General features: G+C 39.8%; 1 protein-coding gene across 1 annotated transcript; it reads right to left on the bottom strand.

The window, feature by feature from the left end:
• Nucleotides 1–1,152: 1,152 nt before the first annotated feature.
• On the bottom strand, nt 1,153–22,289 carry Ca-alpha1D (Ca[2+]-channel protein alpha[[1]] subunit D). Its single transcript, XM_089595493.1, has 35 exons — nt 21,985–22,289; nt 21,397–21,502; nt 21,163–21,302; nt 20,951–21,057; nt 20,513–20,865; nt 20,324–20,427; nt 20,102–20,265; nt 19,923–20,022; nt 19,703–19,848; nt 19,560–19,633; nt 19,323–19,474; nt 18,960–19,077; nt 18,756–18,848; nt 18,542–18,662; nt 18,329–18,420; nt 17,167–17,561; nt 16,955–17,084; nt 16,708–16,874; nt 16,543–16,630; nt 16,054–16,161; nt 10,995–11,047; nt 10,453–10,599; nt 10,164–10,365; nt 9,811–10,080; nt 9,665–9,742; nt 9,298–9,598; nt 8,916–9,079; nt 8,620–8,844; nt 8,001–8,549; nt 7,333–7,448; nt 7,075–7,227; nt 4,040–4,425; nt 3,093–3,680; nt 2,055–2,182; nt 1,153–1,981 (listed from the first exon to the last, which is right to left on the bottom strand). The coding sequence occupies exons 1-35, from the start codon at nt 22,287–22,289 to the stop codon at nt 1,595–1,597; spliced, it is 6,810 nt and encodes a 2,269-aa protein (XP_089451619.1). The 3' UTR covers nt 1,153–1,594.
• Between the last annotated feature and the right edge of the window lie 1,060 nt (nt 22,290–23,349).

The raw sequence follows: 23,349 nt of genomic DNA, 5'->3' as shown, positions 1-23,349 counted from the left end.
GTGACTTTTCCACCGTAAAAATAAATAAGCAGTTTTATTACTCCTATGAATTGTTTGTTCGTATATTTATATTCAATGTTCATATCTTAGGAAATTAATTTTTTCCTTAGTTATAATATTGTAGTTACGTATCAAACGCACATTTGTTTCTCATAAAAATTATTTCTTTTACTATCTTTTTTTTTTCAAATACTAAGTTAATATTTAGAACTACATAATATTTTTCAAAAAAAAGACATGTATATTTTAAAAAACTTTACAATGGCAGGTCCATTATTTATATCAGCTAAGTTGGAAAATGTTATACAATTTTATTGACAAAGTTAGCAAAACTGCTGTTTATAGAAGTTATTACTTGTTCCTCGTTATTAGTTCATCCGTAGCAAATGCATTTAGATTTTTGGATAGAAAATTGATCGCTTTCAGCGTTTGCATCGTAAAGAATCGATAAAAAATCTTACATAAGAATGTTTTGTTCAAAAATGACGGTAAACAATGATTGTGAGACATTGATTTGTTTAACCTGTAAAATGTGCAAAGGAATAATTACACGTTACACGCATCATTCATCACACGTCAGGAATTGCGACCTTAATTATTTACTTTGTAAAACACACCAAACATTTAATATATATTTAATATTTAATGTATCAACGTTTAAACTACATAATAATTAATAGTTGTGTAAATTTTTCAATGGAAATTTAAAACATTGAAAATCCCAATCATTTAACCGTAAATGGCATGTCACAATTATTTTTTGTAAATAATTATAATTTATTCACATAAATCTATAAATTTGTTTAAATAATTTTTTTTATCATTACCATCGTTACGACTGGTAAATTTTTGTCGTTTACATTTATATACAAACTCTTCGGTGAAGATGGTTCTGCGAATTCAATATAAAACACTGGCTACAGAAAGGCACCAAATTTTTTATTAAAAAGTCAAAACTCAACCGTCAACTCGAAAGATTTTGCAGAAACGCAAATATACTCCGATCAGTAAATTTTTTAACTTCCAACAAACGCAACCAATTACCCACCGTAAGATTAGTAATTATTTACAAAACGATAGCCCATATTTGAAATTTCCTTTATAGTTTCTCTCTGTACAAAAAAAAAAAAAAAAAAAAAAAATAGAGGACAAATAATCAACGACTCGTACGCGTATTGCGTAGTCTCTCTTTCTCTCGATTCACCGAACCCCGAACGATCTCGTTTTACCCATGCATCAAAAAAAGGGGAACCCCTCGTCGGGACGCTTGCAAAGTAACCAATTATAACCTACAAAAACCGCATTCTTATTTTTCGTTCGCATCGTCGTACCCTCCTCTTGCGCGCATATCCCAATCGACCGGGAGAGCTCACCACAATCATCATCATAATATATATCATGTATAAATATTAACGAGGTGTATAACAATACGTCATATTATTTGTAATAAACGCCAGCGGTGCTGTGGAAGAAGAAAGAAACAAAAACAAGTCGAAACGAAATCTGTGGAAAAAAAACACACACACACACGCGCACACGCACACGTGAAAGCTCAGTCCCCGGCTGCCCAATCGGAGCCGCCAGGCGAGCGTCGCTAAGACGGAGGTGCGGGCGGTTGGGGCGACGGCTGCCTCTGCATCATCGGCGACGTCTGCGTGGGCATGAGCAGCGAGGCATCCTGTAGCGGTTGGTAAGCTACCGCAGAGCCCTGCTGGGGCGGCTGCTGTTGTCCGGGACCAAAATGCCAGGGCTGGTGGTGGGGGTGGTGGTCGGGTGGTGGGGGGGTCAGGCTGTTGGGCCCGGCCGTCTGCTGCTGCAGTTGGTAGGTTAGAGTTTGGCCTCGGCGTTCCTGCAGGAGCAGCTGGTGGGCAGCGCGGTCCATCTCCTCGCGGGTCATGTCCAGGGCCTCCTGCATCTCGCGCGAGGTGTAGCGCACGAACTCCGGGTCCGCGTACTTGCCCAGGCCTTGTTCCACCAGCACCTACGGATTGGGCACGGATTAATGGCTGAGCTATCGGCTGAAGCGACAATCAATGACAACATTAAGGACTGACCCTGCCGACGAGACTCTCGGCGCTGCCGATGACCTCGAAGTTGGGCTTCCTGTCGGCTGGGCTACCCGGTAGGCTGTGGGACAGGCGCTCGGCGCCCACGCTCCCGTTACTCTCTCCGCCCCAGGACACTGTAGGTGAGCGTTTCAAACATACTTTACGTTTACTTGTGGAAGATTTCCTTTTTTTTTTTTCCAACAATGCTTCAACACACAACATGCGCTTCCAGTCGTACTGCATGTATTAGGGCCCGATAAAAAAATTGAATACCAAAGTGATCTTGGATTGAAATTGACAAGTATTTAAACAAACTTTCTCACGTTTACACCATTACTGGGATAAGTGATGCATTTTTGAAAGCACAGCAGAAACTCAAAACAAAAACCAAAAACCAACTCATACGAAAAAATGTTAGTAGTATACATCAATGTGTAGGTGTTAGTCGACGATTCGGTAGTTGAAAATGATCAATCGCATGCTTCGAGCAACGTTCGACAACCAGGAAGGGGTAGTGCAATAGTCGGGGAGTAGATATATATTCCTTAAAATTTCACTTTGGCCGATTTATCCTTCGAACCTCTCGTAGATAATTAAATGCCTAAGGGTCGTATTCTATGGTACAATGTGACACATATGGAAACAAAAGATTTTTCGTCGTATTTTTTACATACATATATTAAGATACAGCTTTAATGAAACAACTAAAACTGTGGTGTAGATATACTCGTGTCAATGGGTGTATAGTTTTCGTGTGTGAACATTAAAATTAGATCAACGAAATAATGCAAATCGCGACACATAGAGGTATTATAAACAAACATGTAGTATACAGTGAGCACATCAATCGACGCCGAGAAATATCGTTTTTCTCAGCGTCAAAACCTAATTCGCCATTGAACAGTTACAAAAAAAAAGAGAGATTTCATCAATATCCATATATATACATAGAACTTAATCAGATCTCCTCGGTGCCCATTCGAATCCAACAGTGATACATCACTTAATGTATAAAACTACGTGATGTGCACGTGTATAAATCACCTCTCCCGTGATAAGAAGCCCGATGCGAGAAGCTGCACGAGTCGCACAGCCGCCACTGGTTGGCGTCGACTTCGGCAAGAAAGCCGGCCACGGCAATGGCCTGCCGCTGAGCTAACCTCAATCCATTGGCCACAGACCTCAACTCTGTCCCCGAGCTCCTCCTTTTGTCCCTTCCGCTCCTGAACCTGTTCCTCAGCGACAGGGATATGCTCCTCTTGGTCTTGGGCTTGTTCGTCCTACAACTACTGTCATCCTCCGTCAGCGCTTCGGGCCGCTTGGCTGACGACTTGGAGTAGGGGACACTGGGCGACGAGATGGTCGGCTTTACCGGCCGGTGTTGGCGCCGGGAGTGCTGGTGCGAGCGCAACGACATGGACACCGGCCGGCGTTGCTGCTGGCTCACCGGGTAAACGTAATCCCCGCAGCTATCGTCGTTTTTCACGCCCGAAAACGACGAGCTCTCCAGGGACGTCGTCTCGTCATCCAGACCCAGAACGTCCTCTTCGTCGTCGTCGTCGTCGTCGTCGTCTTCGTCATCGTCTATGTCTATCGCGTCCACCTGCTCCGTTTTATCCTGGTCTTCTTCTTCTCCGGCTGCTGTTGCTGTTGTCGCACACACGTATAGGATTTAAGGGTTTCTTTTACATTTTTTTTCTTTTTTTTCGTCACTAGTGAACCAAAAGTGTTTAGCGGGGTGTGCGTGGTCATTTGATTCTATTTATAATGATCTGTTTGGCAGCAGGGGGCTTTAATCACCAAAGTGTAGCATTTTTACCGACTGTACCCCCCACTTTGACATCATCAAATGATCCCGAACTTTTATTTGATACATAAAGAGAGAAAAAAAATGATAATGAGTGTACGTGTCAACACAGAATGAAAAAAAAATGCGTGAGAAAAATGAACGACAAGTGATGAAATTGTGTGCGCGTGAAAAAAGGTCGTACCGTGAGAGCTCCAGGTAGCGCAGTCGGGGCAGCATCCTTGACTGGGATAGGAATGGTACCTGGGCTCTGTGCCAGTGCCGGTGGTCGTCGACGACGAGGACGCGAAGCTCGGACTCGGGGCGCCCAGGGACGTGTCTGCCGACGATGTAGGATTGGCCGTGGCCATCGCAGCAGCCACCACGGCCGGATGGTGGTGGTGGTGGTGTAGGGCGCAGCAGTTGTTGGCCGATGCCGTAATCATGGAGCGCGTCGAGGAATTCCTGGTGATGGACTCGTCGAGGCTGACGTGCTTCAACCGGCGCAACGAAGGCGACGACGAAGGCGTAGGCCCCGGCGGCACTGGGCCTACGCCCGTCACCTGCCGCTCGACTCCGTCCTGAAGATGGCTGGACCCGCGAGCCGTAGATTTGTACCAGGTGGATCAGATGGCGGGACAGGATTGTCGTGGGCCCACGGCGATATCGCGAACACACATATGTGGGCACAGGGTTTACGGATCATGTCATGGACTAGCAAGTGGGAGTTCATAATGTAGATATAATTTTTAGATGCACAAGTGGTGTGCTCGTTTTTTTTTTTTTTTCTATCTTTTGGACTATGAGTATATTCTAAATGCGATTGGTAATTTGCGGTGATTTTGATTTTTTTTTGTCTCTACTGCATTTGCTAATATTAATCTAACCATCGACTGTGATAACCGAGGTGCTAAAGAGAGTATCAACACTTTTCATTTTTTTTTTATTTTGTACAATTATTTCAAACTCTGCATTGTTTTTGCTTTTGAAATTACGTAAGTTGAAAGTGTATTGTTCAGATTGCGTTTGATTCGAATAATTGTACATGTATGACGTATAATTTAGGTCAGGATTAATTTATCAGGGTGTGATTTTTCAAAATTATAATTAATTAACACTATACTCTAAATTACTAAAAATTATTTTTTAGGAGTGAATTTTCATTCTTCCAAAGAATTTGAAAACAAAAATTGTACCTCTTACTTATAAAAGTTATAGATGTCACTTTTCTAAAGTAAGCTGTACAATTATTTTTCAGTCTTTGCAGAGATCGATACTTCAACTCCCGTTTGACTCTTATTTGTGCCATTATTTGCTCTAACTCATTAAGGTGATACTTTTATTTCCTACGTAGACATACGTCCTCAGACGATTCACAGTCTTCTTTGGATTTTTACAACAATGAAAGCTATTTACAACGTTGCGAAATACTATGACTACTTTCATGATAACAATGATATTATTGATTTATTTTATCCACTTTTGTATCAATCAATAACACCTATTTTACTCAATTTTGTAGTTACACATTATTATATTTCTTCACTTCCTTTACTTATAAATTTTTACGAATCAAAAAAAGACTATAAAGCAGAAATAAATTTATGTCTACTACCCAATTCAAGTTGGTTCTCGGGTTGTCCGAAGCACACATACATACAAGACAAGAAGGAATATACATAAAGGGTAAATCCACGAATTTTGTGTACACGAGTGCAAAAAAAGCAGTGATGCATCCAGGCATGCAAGTTCTTTTTTTTTTTTTTTTTTTTGGTGAATGACTAAACACACGACAGTCAATGAAATTAATATCTATTTTGTGCAACGATCGTTATATATATTAACATCTCCAGCTTTGAAATTCAATTGTTGTTTTTCTGGGAGTAAAACGTGTTGCAAAATAAATATTGTTAATAGGTAAAGAAAAGCAAGTATAAATATTAAAAGCTGCAAAAATGGCATTTATATAAGTATACAAAATGGTAAAAAATGATAAAGCTGACGTGCGAAAACGTAGACAGCAAAATCTACATTTTCTGGTGAGGCTGCAGGTCTTACCGTAATCCCTATTCGGATGAAGATAGTTACCGCTACCTGGTCCACTGAAACGTACGAAAATGAACAAAAAGCTCTCGGAGACACATTAATTTTGTGTACGTGAATATGTCACTCGCTTCTGGGGTAAAAGTTTCCTCATATTTCCATACAACAACATTTATCGATTTCTCTTTGGTTTAAATAAGGAAATTTTCACCAATATAATACACGTGATGGAAATACGTTCAATACACACAAAAAATCATTACTAAATAATTATTGTGTACACATTATGGTAAATATCATATGTATATATGTATATCAATTTAAAGGTACACGTATAATGTCTAAACTTTTTCGTTCAACCATCAAAAACAATGATAAATATAAAAAGAATAACACCAAACGACCGTGCCGGATATGATTACACATTTATCAATGTAATTTTCGAGACACGAAGGGTCGGGGAGATTTAATGTTCAAAATACAAATGTAGGTACACTACTGTTAACTCAGCCGAGGAGCCATTTCCATTACAATAAACTGTAAGAATAGGAAAGAAAAAGAAGTTTATTTCTAATGTCACGTAGACGCGAGTATCTTCGATGTATTTTTTTTTTTTTTTTTCATCTTTATTATGTTTTTGCCTTGAATTTATTCAGTATACGTAAAATATTTACTTATGAACTCTATACGAGAAAACAGTGTCTAAGAAGAGAGAAAAGAAAATAATTTTCTTTATTTGTACACATTTAAAGTTTGAAAAAGTCGATAATTATTGTTCATGCACTACACACCACGAAACATCGAGAAAAAGAAAACGTCGATAAAAGTCAAAAAGTTTCACACATTATAATATATACTATAGGTCTATTAATAAATGTATTTATATGTGTACACACGTATATATCTAAACATTAACAAATATATAATATAAAACCATCTATATGTATATATCACAGCGTAGAGTATATAATTAATTACACTAATGTAAACAAAAATTGGAATGTAAGGTAATTAAAAAAAGCGAAAAAAAGTTTACCCGCTGTTTATCGTTATTATGTTATTATCGCCTGCCTGTTCGCTTCAAGATTAAAAATTTTTATATTCGTAATCACTCGAAAAAGTGAAAAAGTCACAATAAAATTGAGCGCTCGATCGGGTCAAATGCGTAAAAAAAAAAAAAAAAATCGGTATACTTACTCGACGATTTTCTGAGGTATGTGGTAGTTGATGAGCTGCGGCTGCTGTTGTCCACCAAACATCGCCAGTGGCCTCATCGGTATGCTCTCCTCGCCTCCCATCAGTCTCGGCTCCATACCCAGTTGGCCTATCATCACACCGTCACCCAAACCACTGCGGAGTAGGAAGAGAAAAAAGTAAAAAATAGTCATGAGTAGATAAACAAAATCAACTTTGCAACCTAAATTACAAAAAAAAATATGTATATTGTAAAGTTACCCAGTGACGTTTGGTACGACTTGGTGCGACCTCGCGACGATTTGATTCGGCGTGTCCGGACCTCCCCTCTGCAACGAAGAATATCGCAGGAAATCTATAGAATTGGTCGGCGAATCCTTAAAAAATATCGTTATTTTTTATTTTTTTGTCTTTGTTTTCAGTTTTAAAGGCTCTACGAGAAAAATAGAAAAGAAACGAGAACAACATCGATGACACATTTGAACAAAAATGCATGAACCATTGCTTTACATTGCGTATTCCCATTCCATTATATTACCAGCAAAGCACGATCGCAGTGAGAAATTTCAGATTTTTGCCTCTTGCACCGCAAAAAACTGATGAACCTACGTATAAATACATGTATAATCAAGCCAAATCATAATAATACTCAAGTACAATGGTTGAAATCAGTGTATAAACATAAGTATGTGATGCTGTACAGTGTGTAAGAAAATATCATTAAATGGTATAATTTTTGCTGCAAAAAAAAAAAGTAAACGTTATAAACGTATACATAACAGCTCAAAGCTCAACAATTTGACGAAAAGAGAGACGCTCCAATAGTCATGATGCATATAGCTCGCGCGTCAAGCAAAAAAGCGTGTGTTGAAAATTATAGACGTGGCAGAAAAAAAAAGAAAAAAAAAAAAAAAAAAAAAAAAGCAAACCTTCGACGAGCCACTCGAGGTGAGCCTGAGCGACCTCGCCCTGTCGAGGTAGTGCTGCTGTTGCCTCCTGACGCTTGACCACACGCTGCCAAACAGGGTGTGATTCCTCCTGTGCATGGGCTCCGGGTCATCCTGCAACTCCTCCAAGTTCCCGGAGATAGCCCTCTTGAGCTCGGGACCAGCCTCGTGGAGCGTCCTCAAGCCCGCCTGCAGCGTGACCGCGTTGTGACAATCCCGGTCGCTCTCCCTCATCGCGTTCAGCTCCTTCCGCTTCTTGAAGCGCCTGAAGTAATCCTGTATGAGGAAGGTCGCGTAGAACTTGCCAACCGTGACCTCGTCGTCGACCCCCGGCGGCGGCACCACCTGGTCCAACAGTTTCGGGCTCGTGCGCTTCCAGATCTTCTTGATCACCGCGCGCAGCTCCGCGTTCGCGTCGTCGATGTTGCCCTCGGTTTTTATGTGCAGCGACGTGCGCACCACGGCGAACAGGGTTGCGTTGAACAACACCGTGCCGTCGCTATTCAGCGGCATGTTCATCGACACCAACCTCTGCAAAAACCCAACATCGTTACTATTAAGTATTGGATTCCGTGCAGGCTTGTGTATAAGAGATGGTCACCTTGCAGGCCACCCGGTGTGGACAGAGCTTGCCGAAGCCAAGGGGCGGTGATATCTTCCGGAGCAGGGTCACCACGTCCAAGTGCTTGATCCGGCCTTTGGCGTCGGGGTCGTACTCGGACCACAGTCTTATGAACTCGTCGAGGTGGTGAGGCCCGAGGATGGACCAGTCGCGCGTCAGGTAGTCAAAGTTGTCCATTATCACGGCCACGAAGAGATTGATGATCTGTATGGAGTCATAGGATCAGGTTTTGTTGGCTTACGTCAGTGTGTGTGTGTCAAAAAAAAAGGACTCACCAGAAACGAGCAGAGCACGTAGAAGGAAATGAAATAGGGGAAGGCCAAATCCGAGCCACAGCTCTCCGGCTGGGCCTCCGTTATGTTGGAGCCGGCCGGTGCCGGTGCGCAGGCGACCAATTTACTGTACGAGCACGCCATCATGATTTCCTGCCAAGCCTCACCTGAGGGTCAAACAACAAGCGCACTTATGTTTAAAAAATCAGTAGAAAAACACGGTGTACCGAACATAACCTTAAAACCATAAATTTATTTACCGGCTTTGGAAAAATAGTTTGGTAAAATGGTAATTTCAATTAAACCGTTTATTTTAACAACCCGTAAATACCATTTTAATCGTATGGACCATGTGACGGGTTTGGTTGTGTTGTCGTGTACGTACCAGTTGCCGATCTAAACAGCACAAGGACAGCCTGGGGAAAGTTTTGAAAGTGGTTGTTCCGGTGTATGGGCGTCTCGTTGTCGATGGCCACTTTGCCGAACATCTGCATCCCGATGACGGCGTAGATGAAGAACAGCATGACGATGAGGAGGGCGACGTAGGGCAGCGCTTGGAAGGACTTGATGAAAGTCCAGAGGAGCGTGCGAATGCCCTCGCCTCGGCTCAACAGCTTCACCAGTCTCATCACGCGGAACAGCCGGAAGAAGTTTATGGATATGCCCACCGAGGGACCACCTCCGGTCTGAATTGTTTTGAACATCATTTTTTTAAAAGGATAAATTAGAAGGAGGGGGGTACGTACCGTCACTTCTGAGCAAACTATGTCGATGAAGCTACCGAGGACTATTATGAAGTCGAAGACGTTCCAGGCATCGCCGAAGTAGTTCTGCAAGAAGTCGTTGATTTGTTTTCCACGAAAAAAGTGGTCATTCGATTTGTCAAAATGAGATAAACCTTGAATCTAAAGGCCGCCAGTTTGAAGATGAACTCGAGGGCAAAGACCGCGGTGAAGATCATGTTGAGGAAATCGAGGAGATCGGTGTAGGCCTTGGGCTGCTGGTAGAACTTCATGGCGAGGGTGACGGTGTTTATCATGATGAGGATGAATATCGTGTACTCGAAGGGTTGGGAGGTGACGAACCACCAGACCTTGTACTGTATCCTGTGCTTGGGAATGTACCGGCGAACCGGTTTGGCCTTCAGCGCGAACTCTATGCAGTTTCGCTGCAAACGCCAACGATTGCAGATGGTTAAAACACCGTTTTTTCTCTTTTCCATATCGGTATAATCGAGGGAAAAAGGCTTGCCTGGTTTTTGTCGAGCTCGCAGTTCTTGTACTCCTGCTCGCCCTCGTTTTGGAAAGTGACGATGACGAAACCCACGAATATGTTGACCATGAAGAAGGCTATGATGATTATGTAGATTATGTAGTAAGCTGCGACTATCGGTCGAAAATTGTATATTGGTCCGTAGTCTTCTTTGTTCGAGTCGATGGACACGTAGAGTAAGCTGAAATTTACAAGTACGTTTGTTGTGTTGATCATTGATTTGATTGTGAATGGCACCAAAATCAAAATTGGAAAAAATAAAAATCACCTTGGCCATCCCTCGAAAGTCGAGACAGTGAAAAGCGTGAGCATCGCTTTGGCGACGTCGTCAAAGTGGAACGTGTTCCTGTCCCACTTGCGTTCCTCCGTCACCGGTTTGTTGATGTTACCGTCCTCGTACCTTATAAAAGTTCCCCTGGGAAACGAACAAAAGCCATTATGAAAAAAAAAATATATATCTCATCCTGCAGACTTGGGCACGAGTATTTCATGGATTTTTTTATTTATATAAATAAAAAGTTATTTCCCGAGTATTTTGCATTTTTTTTTTTTTTGAAAACAAAAAAAATTTTCATTCCAAAAACAAAATTTACTGCTAGTATAAAAGCGGATTTTTTTTTTCATTGTAATATGCTGTGTTGCTGGAGAAAATTTTGTACTGAATTTCCAAGTTGTAATTAATTAAAATTATTTAACATAAATAATAAATTAGATTTTAAATAAAAAATTATATTGCAAAAAAAAAAAAAAATTGAAAAAGTGTGTGCCCAAGTCACTCGTCCTGAGTCTAAAAAATTCGCTTCTACTCACTGGCACTCCTCGGCGGTCATTTTCGATCTGTCGTTGCACATGTAAAACTTGCCCTGTTGCACCAGGTCGCGAAAACAAAAATAAAAACGCATTATTCTCTAAAATAACGTGTACCGCACTCAAGTGATGGCAAAAAATTGTGAGCACACATTATTGTGTAAAGATAAGCTGCACAAAAAAAAAACACGATGAGAAAACTCAAACTTGGAGGGTGAAAACATTAAAACAAAAAGCATGTAGTTGTACACGATTATGCACGTGAAAGCCAAGGCACTGAAGGCAATGTAAATAATTAAAAAAGAAGCGCACTTATGCTTGTGGTAAAAGAAATAGCGTGTACTTGGTGTTAAAATGTGTGATCGCAGTAGCGCAAAAGTGTGAACGAAATTCAAATAATAATAATAATAATAATAACAATAATAATACTAGAGAAAAACGTAAAAAAGTAAAAATCAAATATCATCAAAACCGTGCACTTTTTTTTTCCTTCTTCAATAATGCTGCAGTTTTGTTCTCGCTTTACGAATGCGCAACTCAACTGATGCAGTGTGCGTAGCTTTTTTTTCTCTTCTGGCTACTCTTGTCTCCCTTTTTTTTTTTTTTTGAAAATTTTTTTCCATCGACTCATTCTCAAGTATGAAAAATATTTATTAAATCCTCTGACAAGGAGCCATGACAAGTAATTAAAAAAAGGGTCACACTATATATTTTTATAATCCACTACTTTATTCTACGTAGTTCTATATAAATATGAAATATAAAAATTAAATTGACAGCTTGAATCTTCCATGCGTGCAATACTTTATTATTTTTTTTTTTTTCAATTGACTGCAATGATCAGAAAATAATTTATCGATTTAAATGCATACGAAAACGCGCGCGCGCATAAGATAGTTAGATTTTTATTAATTGTTTCTTAGGCATGGCATCGACTCTTTTGTTATTAGGTGTACGATTAACATCCATGCAAACATAAATTCTATGTTGTCGATTTTACTTTATTGAGTTTTTTAACACATGTAAGATTAGATGCTAGTACAATTTTTTAGGTGTATTGCATTCATCAACTACTTTGTTGTATATTATTAGTAACTAATGTATACTCGCTATAGGATTATAAAAAGTTTTCTTTTTCTAAAAATATATGTACTTAAACTAATTAAATTAGATGGATATATTCTCTAGAGTAAACGTGTAATGCACAAATATGCTTCTCGCTAAAGTTGATTTTCAATCTATTAAAGGTGTACACATGCACATCTATATGTATATGGTATTATTAAGTTGTCCATCATTAAATTGGAGTGATTTTCACATGCGACGAAGAACATTTCACATGCGTCTAGGAGAATCATTAATTCTATTGTTTTTTTTTTTGCTGTTTACACGTGTATATGTTACAAAAAAAAACACTATACTTGTGAAATATTTAATACATCATTAGTCAACAAAATTAATAGAAGAAGATAACAAGATACCGAAGAATTATAATCTAAAAGTGTTCACCGAAAAGTATGCAAACATGCGCAAGAGTTGTTGGATCATCGTCCTGAATTCAGATGTTTGGCTTGCTAAGTTTTTCGTTGCATCGTTTTCGAGATTTCGACAAACATCGATCCAAGCAAGTGTTAGTATACATGATTTGAGTGAATGAAACGAGTATCTTTTATTATTTATTTCCATCGTGAAAGTTATCGAGACATCGAGAGCAGTGAGTAAACATTTATATAGTTTGACAACGACTAAACCGAGCAAGCACAGAAGAAGCGCGTATTCATCTTCTTCCCGGAGCAGCACAAATACGTAATATTTTACAATTGTATCGTATTGTTTATTTCGATAGAAAAATTTGATACATCGCTGATCTTTTGAAAAAATTTTCAATCGCGTAGTTTCTTGCAAAATTAAGCGAGTATCGAAACTATACAACGAATTAAATGAAACAGAGATAAAGAGAGATAGAGAAAGAAAGAAAGAATCAAGTTCCAGAAGAAGTGAAGTAAGTAAGTATATTAAATATGTACAAATAGAAAATATATTTATAGAAACGCAATAACAGATAGACAAAAGATTCGTTCATCTAATATGTTAGCAGATTGATGACGCTAATTGTTTACCTTGAAGAGCTGGACGCCAATAACGGCGAACATGAACTGTAGGAGATAGGTGACCAACATAATGTTGCCGATCGTTTTAATGGCGACAATCACGCACTTGACTACGTACTAGTTTTTTTTTTTTTTTTTTTTTTTAAACGAGGCGCATTGGTTTTTGGAATTGTTTTTTTTATTGTTCGATTTTTGGTTTTGTTTGGCGGAACACACAGGCGAAGGTGAAGGCGAGCGAGCACACACAGGAGCAGGTTTGTAAAAAAAAACAAATACAAAGAAATATATTGACATTATTATTCGAGGAGTTAACAACCTTAGGTATGGGGGGGATATCTATTTTTATTAATATGAACGTGCATGTATATTGTACATTTTTTTTTTTTATCTTCTATCGATGAGCCAGTATTCGCCTTAAAAAATACGTTTTGTTTTTGTAATCATATAATTTTGCAGAATCGAAATAAAATAAATATTACTAATTGTAATGATTTGTCATGTATATCAATTTACAAGGGATCTATGAACTAATCTAATTCTTTTCTTCATTTATTATACTAAGTTATTACCAAGACACTTTATGAATTAATAATTTTTAATGTTGTGCACGTATAATGATAATTAATACTCACTACGATTCCACCAATTTCATTGAATTAAAATGATATTTTAAAACGTCATCGTCGCCGAAAAAATTTGATAACAGATTTTTATTTCTAAATATAGATTTTACTTTCTATTTCAAAAGTACGGCTGTAAAAATGTCGTTTTCCTCTTAAGAACTTCATAAAACATTATTTTTGCACCAGTTGGGGTTAAATATACGTTGAAAGTAATTTGGTGATTTACTGATTTGCTATTTAGCTCCGCCATGTGAGCAACCGTCAAATATTAAAAAAAATATAAAAATCCTTTCAGTATAATATAATTGTACTTCTTTTTAGTGTTAGTGTACTTTAAATTTTAACGAATGAAAATCTATAACCATATTTTTTAAATTTAATTAGTATAGTCTAAAATTATTTTTTACACGATTCAATCCTTGACATGAACGATTTTTTGAAAATATAAATGTACATGTAGAACTATGAATGTGATGAATTTATCTATGTGTGTAGGTATCTATATGTAAGTGTAATATAAATGTACAAATAAATGTAAGTTCTAGGAAATGTAACTTTCTAAGACATAAATTATTCAATCGATCTAAGTAAAACACACTTAAATATTTAAAATATATTGCCATGGCCTTTTCATGATGTATACAATTTATGTATGATTATACGGTTGTATGTACAGATAAATTATTGAAGGGAGATAAGATGAAAATATAATATATTAAGGGGTCTTTGAATTTCGTTTCGCACTTTTCTCCCGTTTAATATCACTACTTTTAACTATGTACCTCAAGAAAAGAGAGAAACTTTGGATGGTTAAAAGTTTTCAAAACTTTGTTAGTCAGCACACAACCCCAATACATGCACAAGTCTAAATTTAACTTATAACTCGCACTTTTTTTCAATTTTATTTTACTTTTTTTTTTTTTCCAAATTGTCTATACGTTTTTGTCTTTTCAAAATGCAAGTAAGCAATTGTGTTCTAAATTTTTGTTTACTAATATACATTACTAACTCGCTATGAAATTATACAAAAAAAATATAGTAGTAATGGTGAAATAATAATAATTAAAACATATATGATTGATTTGTGGTGTATTTCTGTGAAAAAAAATTTTTTTTGCATAAAGCCACATAAGCATCTATACATTTGTATAACGATCAATACTTCTGAAATGATCGATTACATAAACTGAGGACAATTAATAGTAAAAATCTATTTTGCATCATAAAAAAATTAAATTTGTTCAGTTGTTAAATTAATAATGATATAGACATCAATTAAATTTGATCTTGTATAACAGACTTCTTTGATCGTTTTGTAGGAAATTAATAAATTTAATAAAAATAGAAATATTGGTAATGTAAATATAAATCATTTTATCCGTAAAAGTGCGTTAAAAAATATGTATTAATTGAAAAAGTGTAACAATGTAAGTTTGTTGGAAGTGTTGTAAAATTTGTATATAAAAAAAAAAAAAAAAAAAAAAACAAATATGAAAAGAGAAACGTAATTTGAGGAGAAAATGAAGGATAACAGAAAATAGAAAAAAATCTGTTTCAATCGTTGAATTTTTGACTATGGGCAAAACAAAAGACAAAGAAAAAAAATGAGGTACAGGTAAATCCAACAGCTACACTGATTGTTGGATCACAGAAAACAATGGTACACGACACCCTCGCTTTTTTATCATTTGCTTTGTATGCATTTTTTTTATTACTCAATTGATAACAAAAGTTTAATAAAAAATTCTTAAAAAATAAAAAAAAAAAAAAAACGTTGACAAAGAAGCAGACTACATTTTTTACGGCTCAGGGCATCGAAGCAAAAAAAAAAAACAAAAAAAAAACAAAAAACAAGTTTTGTTGCTCTGACATAAATGCCTATAGTTATATCACGTAACTAATTAATTATAAATTTCAAGTCAGTGCAAAGAAAAAATTATCTCTAAAAAAGATTTTTAGGAGAAGAAAACGACACGAAATTCTTGGGTAATAAAAATAAAACAAAAATCTCTACTTTTAACATTATTGCTAGAAATTAACAATAAATACACATTGTCAGGATAAGACAAAACAATAGTTACTGTTTGTATTTTTTGACAACGAAAGAAAAAACCCTGGGTTAAAAATTAAAATAAATCACACAATTTCCTTCGTTAGGGAAAAACTGAGGAGCAAAAAATGAAAACAATCACAAAAATTAATCAAGAAAAACCAAGAGAGGAAAGTCGAATGTCCTGTGCTTTCAAAATTGTCACGCGACAGGGGGCCGGGGGGCGTTAAAAGGCTAGCGGGACACAAAAAGGTTGGCAGGGGGGTGGGCGATCCTACCTTGAAGAGTTGCACGCCAACGACGGCAAACACAAACTGCAGTAGTGTGGTGACGAGGACTATGTTTCCGATAGTCTTTATGGCTACGATGACGCATTGAACTACGTGCTAGAGCCGCCATAAACAATTTTATTGGCAAACTTTATTTTTCGAAATTTTTATTTTTCCTACACGTCTCTTTTTTCAATACCACACCTTCCAGAGACACAAATACGTGTACCTTGCAAAAATAATTACGTGTGTATAATTTTTTTTTTTTTTTGTTCTTTAATTTAGGGAAAAAAAAAAAAAAACTAGCAACAACTTTACTCGTATCAACACTGGCAAAATACAGGCCTTGCGTATAAATGTATACGTATTTCAATAATACTGCTATACAAATTACCTTTTATTTTTATCTCAAATCATAGCGATCAACTATTAATCTAAAGGGGGAATAATCAAATTCATTGATACAATTTGTAGGAGAACAAGTGAGAATCAACGTACCTTCAATCCTTTGGCTCGGTTGATGGCACGCAGGGGCCTCAAGACCCTCAGCACTCGAAGGATCTTCACTACCGATATAGCCCCGGAGCTTCAAAACGAACGAAGCCAAGCGTAAAACATTTCTTTGTCGTTGGCACACTATTTTTATTTAACATTATTTCTCACCTCAACTGCGTGGAAACTATGGACACGCAAACGACGAGGAGATCGAGGAGATTAAAGGACGACCTGCAAAACGCCCCGTCGTGCAAAATGAAGCCGTACGAGATGGTCTTCAAGCAGATCTCGATGGTGAAAACCGACGTGAAAAAGTAGTCAAAGTACGCCAAGATCTGTGTTTACATCGTGAAAAAAAAAGCATCGATTTTTTCGTTCGATCACAACAAAAAAGAAAATTTACGACGAAAGTCACCTTGTTTCGCTGCGAGTGAGGGTCCAGCGGATCCTCGGCCGCCAGCATAGCCGAGGAGATCATGATGCACACGAGGATCACGTTACCGAAATGACTGTGATTAGCCACCCAATGGCAAAATATGCGAAACCTTCAATGGGGGGAAAAAAAAACCACATAGGTCAAAGGAATCAACAAAAAAAAAAAAAAAAAAAAAAGATCGGCAGTCAGACCTGTTGTGCTGTTTGAAGATGAAAAAGGAGGTCCCCGGTGGTATGGGCACGATCTTGGTGCCGGTGTTGAACTCGGACATGCGCCTTGGCCTGGCGCTCACTTCGTTCTCGAGCTCGTCGTCCTGCATTTCGGTGTGCTCGTCCTCGTCCTCGGCCTCAAAGTCCTCCTCCTCCTCCTCCTCCTCGGACTCGCCAACGTCGAGCCTGACTTTGCCGTGGGGCCCGTCCTCGCCCTTCTCCGAGCCGGCTGGCTCGTAGTCCTCCATCGTCTCGTTAGGGTCCTGCTCGAGGTCCGTGCCGCCCTCTTCGTCCTCGCCACCGGTCACGTCGCCCCCGTCGTCCTGCTCGCCGCTCAACTCCTGACCCGGCGAGCCGCTCCTCGACTTTTTTCCCGCCTGCATACGAGTGTTTCTTCTTTGTTTCATTTTTATCGTGGGTGAATTTACGATCGAAGCGCGCTTTACGGGGGATCGATGGTTTTTGCGCCCCGCGGTTACGACGCGTCGATTCAAACTTGGGTTTACTGTTGGGCTATTGCATGTTGGAAACTGTGTCGGGGGGTCACCGGTTATTATATGAATACATGCGTGTCCATTCCTTTACATTGTCGGTTCAACCCAAGTGAAAATCGTTTTAGTGAATAAGGATACCGATCGTCAAATAAATTGATAAAGAGTGCAGATTTTAAACCAAGAATAAAATCCGTTATTGGTTATTTGTTTTCTTTTTTTTTTTTTTTTTTTTGTCTCGAATGGCATCTCAGAAAATAAAAAGTAGCAGTAACTACTATGAATCATAACTAATTAAAACTTGAAGCTGATGTATAGAATATATTTTATTTGGTTTTTATTAATATACAATTTTAGAATAAGTGATGAAAATTGTTATTAATTATTTTTAACACTTCATGAAAATTAATTATTTTCGTTATTAAATTACGCAATTTAATCATACTTTTTAACTCAGATTTTACAAAAAAAAAAAAGAAAAATAAATGATAATAATTATGGAATAGCACGTAATAATAGATCAATGATAAATATTGTTTATTTATTTGTTACCCTTTGTTTTAAAAGTAATTTTTAAAAAATTTTGCGATTATTTTTTCTCAGCAATAAACTCTAACTATCATACCGTATAACAATATATCGTTAAAACATACCTCCTCCTCGGCTTCCTTTTCGATGGCAGTGAGGGACTCTGCGTCCGCGAGATTGTCAACGGCGATAGCCAAGAACACGTTCAACAGAATATCTATTCGCCATCGATTCAGGAAAAGTATACAGCTTTTCTCTCTTCCCTCGATAATTTAGGTATACACCCTCGAGTTTTTGGAAGCTTTTTTTTCGAGTAAAACAAAAAAAAAAAAGGATACAATTACCGCAGATGAACAGTATAATGTAGTAGATGCAGGCCAACACGCCGGTGCTCGCCACACCACCGTAAGCCCTGATCCCCGTGTACATCACCACGTTCCAATCCTCACCAGTTAAAATCTGTCAAATCGATACGTCATTTTGTTCAACCATCCAATCACATTACCGATTGACCATACACAAGTAAAAGTAACGATCAATCTATGTGTATACCTGAAATACGGTGAGCAAACTCTGCCAGAAACTGTCAAAGTTGTACCTCGGCTTGTCCTCCTCGGCGCTGAAATTGAACTTTCCCCCGAATACCTGCCAAACAGTAAAAAAAAAAAAAAACAAAAAAAAAATAAACCGTCATCTCACACACACACACACGTGAAAAAAGTATAGTATAGATGCGACATAAAGACACACACGTACCTGCATGCCGAGCAGGGCAAAGATGACGATGAAGAGGAACAAGAGAAGCAAGAGCGAGGCGATCGACTGTATCGAGTTGAGTAAGGAGGCCACGAGATTCGATAAGGATCGCCAGTACCTACACGTGTACAACAAGCGACACTATGTATTAGACACCTCTCCCTACGTTATACACGCTAGAGCTTTTTTTTTTTTCCGTACAACCCTCTCAAAGGAAAATTATTCGTGCCACGCTGGCTATATAATTATCGAACCATTTCCACCAACAATATATACATGTATAAGGCGTCGACAGCTTTGTACACACTAAGCCTCTTCTATTGTATGGATATCAAAACGTATACATGTATGTATATATCTTACTTGGTGACTTTGAAGACTCGGAGTAGCCTGACGCATCGGAGGACGGACACCCCCAGGGGTGGCATGAGGTTCGAGTTGGTGAGTATCGTCTCGGAGATCGAGCCAATCACGACGAAACAGTCGAAACGGTTGAACAACGACACAAAGTAGCCCTGAGTAAGGTTGTTAATCGTTACTTTTTTTCGCCTCCCCCCTTTTTTTTTCTTTATCTTAAACAAAAAAAAAAAAAAAACTCACCTGAAAGCCCAAACTGTACATCTTGAGCATCATCTCCATGGAAAAGAGCACGATGAAGAACATGTTTGTCACTTCTACAATATGCAACGACCCATTAATCCCATAATTAAAAGAATGAAAGTATAAGGGTGGTGGGGTCAAACCTTGAAACTTGTCCAGCCACTCGGGTTGCTGGTAGTGCTCGGTCGCCAAAACCCCGGTATTCAAAAACACTAAGACTATGATGAGCCAGTAAAAAACCTGCGACTTGACGGCTTTCCTGCAAGCTCGTCTCATCCGACGATTCGCCCTTTCGAACAAAAGCATACCACATATATTATTACAATAAGGGTACCGGTGAAGGGGAAAAGAGCAAATTCTCACCTGTCGAACTCCTTTTTCCTCCTCTGCCACGCCGTCACCTGCTGCACGCCCTCCTCGCCCTCCAGTCTGTCGGTGCTCTCCATCTCCCCTTGTTGCTTCGCTAAACCACAAAACGGACCAACATCAAAAATTTACTTTGTTTCGAGTCAATAAATATAACGAGGGATTTTCTGGGCGTCACTTGCCATCTTGTATCTGCGGCTCGTCCGCCTCGGGCTCGATGTCCTCGGCCTGGGTGATCCAGTCCAGGTAGCCCTTCAGATCGTCCTCGATCTGCTGCTTCTCCCGCAGCTTGTGAAAGTCCCCCCTAGCCTTGGCCTTCTCCCTCTCCTTGGAGAACTCTCTGCGACACCGTTGCGCAACTTAGTTTCTTTCTTTCAACACCCGCGACCACAACTTACCCGGACAGGACACCAAGAATGAGGTTCATGACGAAGAACGCGCCGAGGATGACCAGCGATATGAAGTAGACCCACTGCCAGGTGCTGCCCATCGCGTCCTCTATCTGCACATCTCGTTGTCGCATGTCATGTCGTGTATTATTTTGGTATGGAAAAGCCAATTGAAAAAAAAAAAAAGAGGCAACTCACGGAGTACAAAACATCGGTCCATCCCTCGAGGGTGACGCATTGGAAGACGGTCAGCATGGCCAGGCCGAAGTTGTCAAAGTTGGTGATGCCCCAATTGGGCCCGTCCCAGTAGCGCTTGGTGTCGCATATCCAGTCGTCGCCGATGGTCTTGCAATTGAAACCGGCTATGCCGCACGGGTGCGCGTCCTCCATTATCTCACCGGTTATGTTGTTCCAGCAGGTGGAGTGGAGTTTCCCGGAGAACAGCTCGAGACCGATTATCGCGTATATGATGATCACAAAGATTACCAGCAGGGCTATGTGCAACAGGGGCACCATTGCCCGTAGGATCGAGTTCAGGACGACTTGCAGACCTGGAGGAAGAAGATTGGAGATTTTGGTAGACGTGGGTGTCGGTGGGGAGTTGTACGTGGGTGGGTGTATTTTGAATATGTATACTTGGTACTCCGGAGACGAGCCTCAGAGGCCGGAGCACGCGAAAGGCGCGCAGGGCCTTCACGTCGAAGCCTTCCTTCATGAACCATTGTAACACGGTGCTGATCGCCCTGTTGGATCAACCGAGATTGAGATTTTTTTTTTTTTTTTTTTTTCATCCAGATATGGGGGTTGGTGGGTTGAAAGAAATTTCGGGGGGTGGACAAAGGGGTTACCCGATCACGACGATGGTGAAGTCGAGGAGATTCCAGCCGTTCCGCAGATAGGCGCCCTGGTGCATGCAGAAGCCGTAGGCGATGATCTTCATTATGCACTCGGATGTGAAGACGACAAGGAAGAAGTATTCGATTTTTTCCTGACAGAATCGGGGTGAGATTGGTTTTTTTTTTTTTTTTTTTTTTTTTAACATTTACAAAAAAATGTAACTAGTTTGGAGAAAAAAAACTTACCAGAGCTAAATTCGTAGCGTTGGAGTCAGCGAAGGGGTAAGGCGTGTAGACGGCCAGGGCGACGCAATTGGCCAATATTGTAAACAGGATGAGCCACTCGAAGGGCCTTGACGCGAATTTCAGTTAAGGAAAACTCATCACATGTAAATGTATACATACTTACAATTAACATGATTGATTTTGAAGATACAATTTTTTTTTCGAGAAATATTACTTACGTGGGTACCATTTGTGCTAGACATTTCATTTTTATTACTACTCAACAAACTACTCTGTATTTACTTTTATCGTATTTTTCCTATCCCTAGACAACACTTTGGTAATTTTTACGAGTACCCTTTATCACCTGTGTGTGAAGGATAATGATGATTAATCTCAGCTAATAACCTTCTTCGCCCCATCTCCGCCCATCTCCCAGTATCCAACCAACCCACGACCCCTCACCCAACACAAACCCACGCCTTTTAATATATTAACAAATAAACATGTTGCATTATTTTGATCGGAAAAGTATATTTGACCATTGAATAGCGAGTGAAGCGATGAACAACCAAAAATAAATGGCCCTAAAAGAGAAGAAAAGGATACTTCCACTCGACGATGTCGATGCAGAGTTTGCGCAGGGGGTTCTTGAGCCCGAGGCACCATAGTGCCCTGACGGGTCTGTCCGGCTGTGTCTTCCCGGGTCTCCTGACCGGCTTTTTGGCAGCCCCGGCCGCCGGTGCCCCAGGCTTGCCCCCAGGAAGCGCGGTAGCCGTTGTACTGGGCGGTCCGCCACCACCACCGGCAGTGGCAGCGCCATTCTGGTGGGGTCCCGCGGGCGGGCTGAGGGTGTTGTTGGCGTCCACCTGACCGCGGGCCTCCCCGAGCCCCTTGCCATCGCCGGCGCTCATCGGCCGGCCTGCTACGGCTCTAAGCTACCGCCTCCAGCCTCCCTCCTCCCCCTCCTCTTCTTCTTCACCTTCCTGCGCCTCCGGCACCAACTGGTACTGCCCCCGCCACCGCCGCCGGCCCCCCTTTCCGCCGCCTCCGCCTCGGCCTCCGTCGCAGCAGGCTCAAGCTGCCCGGGTGATTTACGGCGACGGCGATGGTGGCGATGAGGCCAAGGACTTGCTGCCACGACCCCGTACTACGCTCGCCTCTACCACCTGGACCACTGCTGTCACCAATTTTTTCGGCCAGTGTCGCCGCCGTCGTCGTTTTTGCGAACTACCTGGGCCGGTGCAGTGGCGGCGGGACGGCTGCCGCTGCCACGGGTCGCGTACCTGCTGGCCGTCCACATGCTACGGGCGCTGGGGACGTGGGACCGCGGCATTACCTGATGCCGTGCCGAATCCGCGACTCGTCAACCTGGCGCTGCAATCGGACAACCAATTCAGCTTTATTCATATTGTTTGTACATTTTTTTTTTTTTTTTTTTTTTTTTTTTTTTTTTTTAATTGATAATAATAACCCCGGTCCATTGAGATGCTTTTGTTATTGTTGTTCCGAAATACATGTCACAAGAGAAAACATATGGAATTGTGGTGTTTAATAATAATTATTATAGCTACAACGGTTAATGATTTTAACAGATGAAGAATTCGCTCTTTATATCATGTTACTTTAGAAATGAATGGTTATTATTGGAAGTATCTTATATGGAATCATGATCTTTAAAAATTATAATTACATTAACAACAGTTAATGGTTTTTAGAAAAAAAAAAAAAAAAACTAATACGTCAAGAATTCGCTCTTTATCGACTGGTCCCTAAAACATTTCCATTAGTTCTCCAAGTTATCTACTATCGTTAAGAACAAATAGCGCATATGTATTATTTTATAAACCAACATCTCCCATGAGCCCAAGACAACTTAAATCTCACGTAAAAATAAATGGACGACATCATTGACTCGATGAAAATAAGAAAAGACACGCAGTAAAAACAAATGTTCTCCCATTCAAGCGCAAC

The sequence above is a fragment of the Copidosoma floridanum genome, unplaced genomic scaffold (assembly GCF_036245765.1).
Source record: "Copidosoma floridanum isolate Cflo_tuat_1 unplaced genomic scaffold, Cflo_Japanese_pri ptg000025l, whole genome shotgun sequence".
Lineage (NCBI taxonomy): Eukaryota > Metazoa > Arthropoda > Insecta > Hymenoptera > Encyrtidae > Copidosoma > Copidosoma floridanum.
The sequence above is the reverse complement of the archived record's forward strand: the minus strand, read 5'-3'. Positions and strand labels throughout refer to the sequence as shown.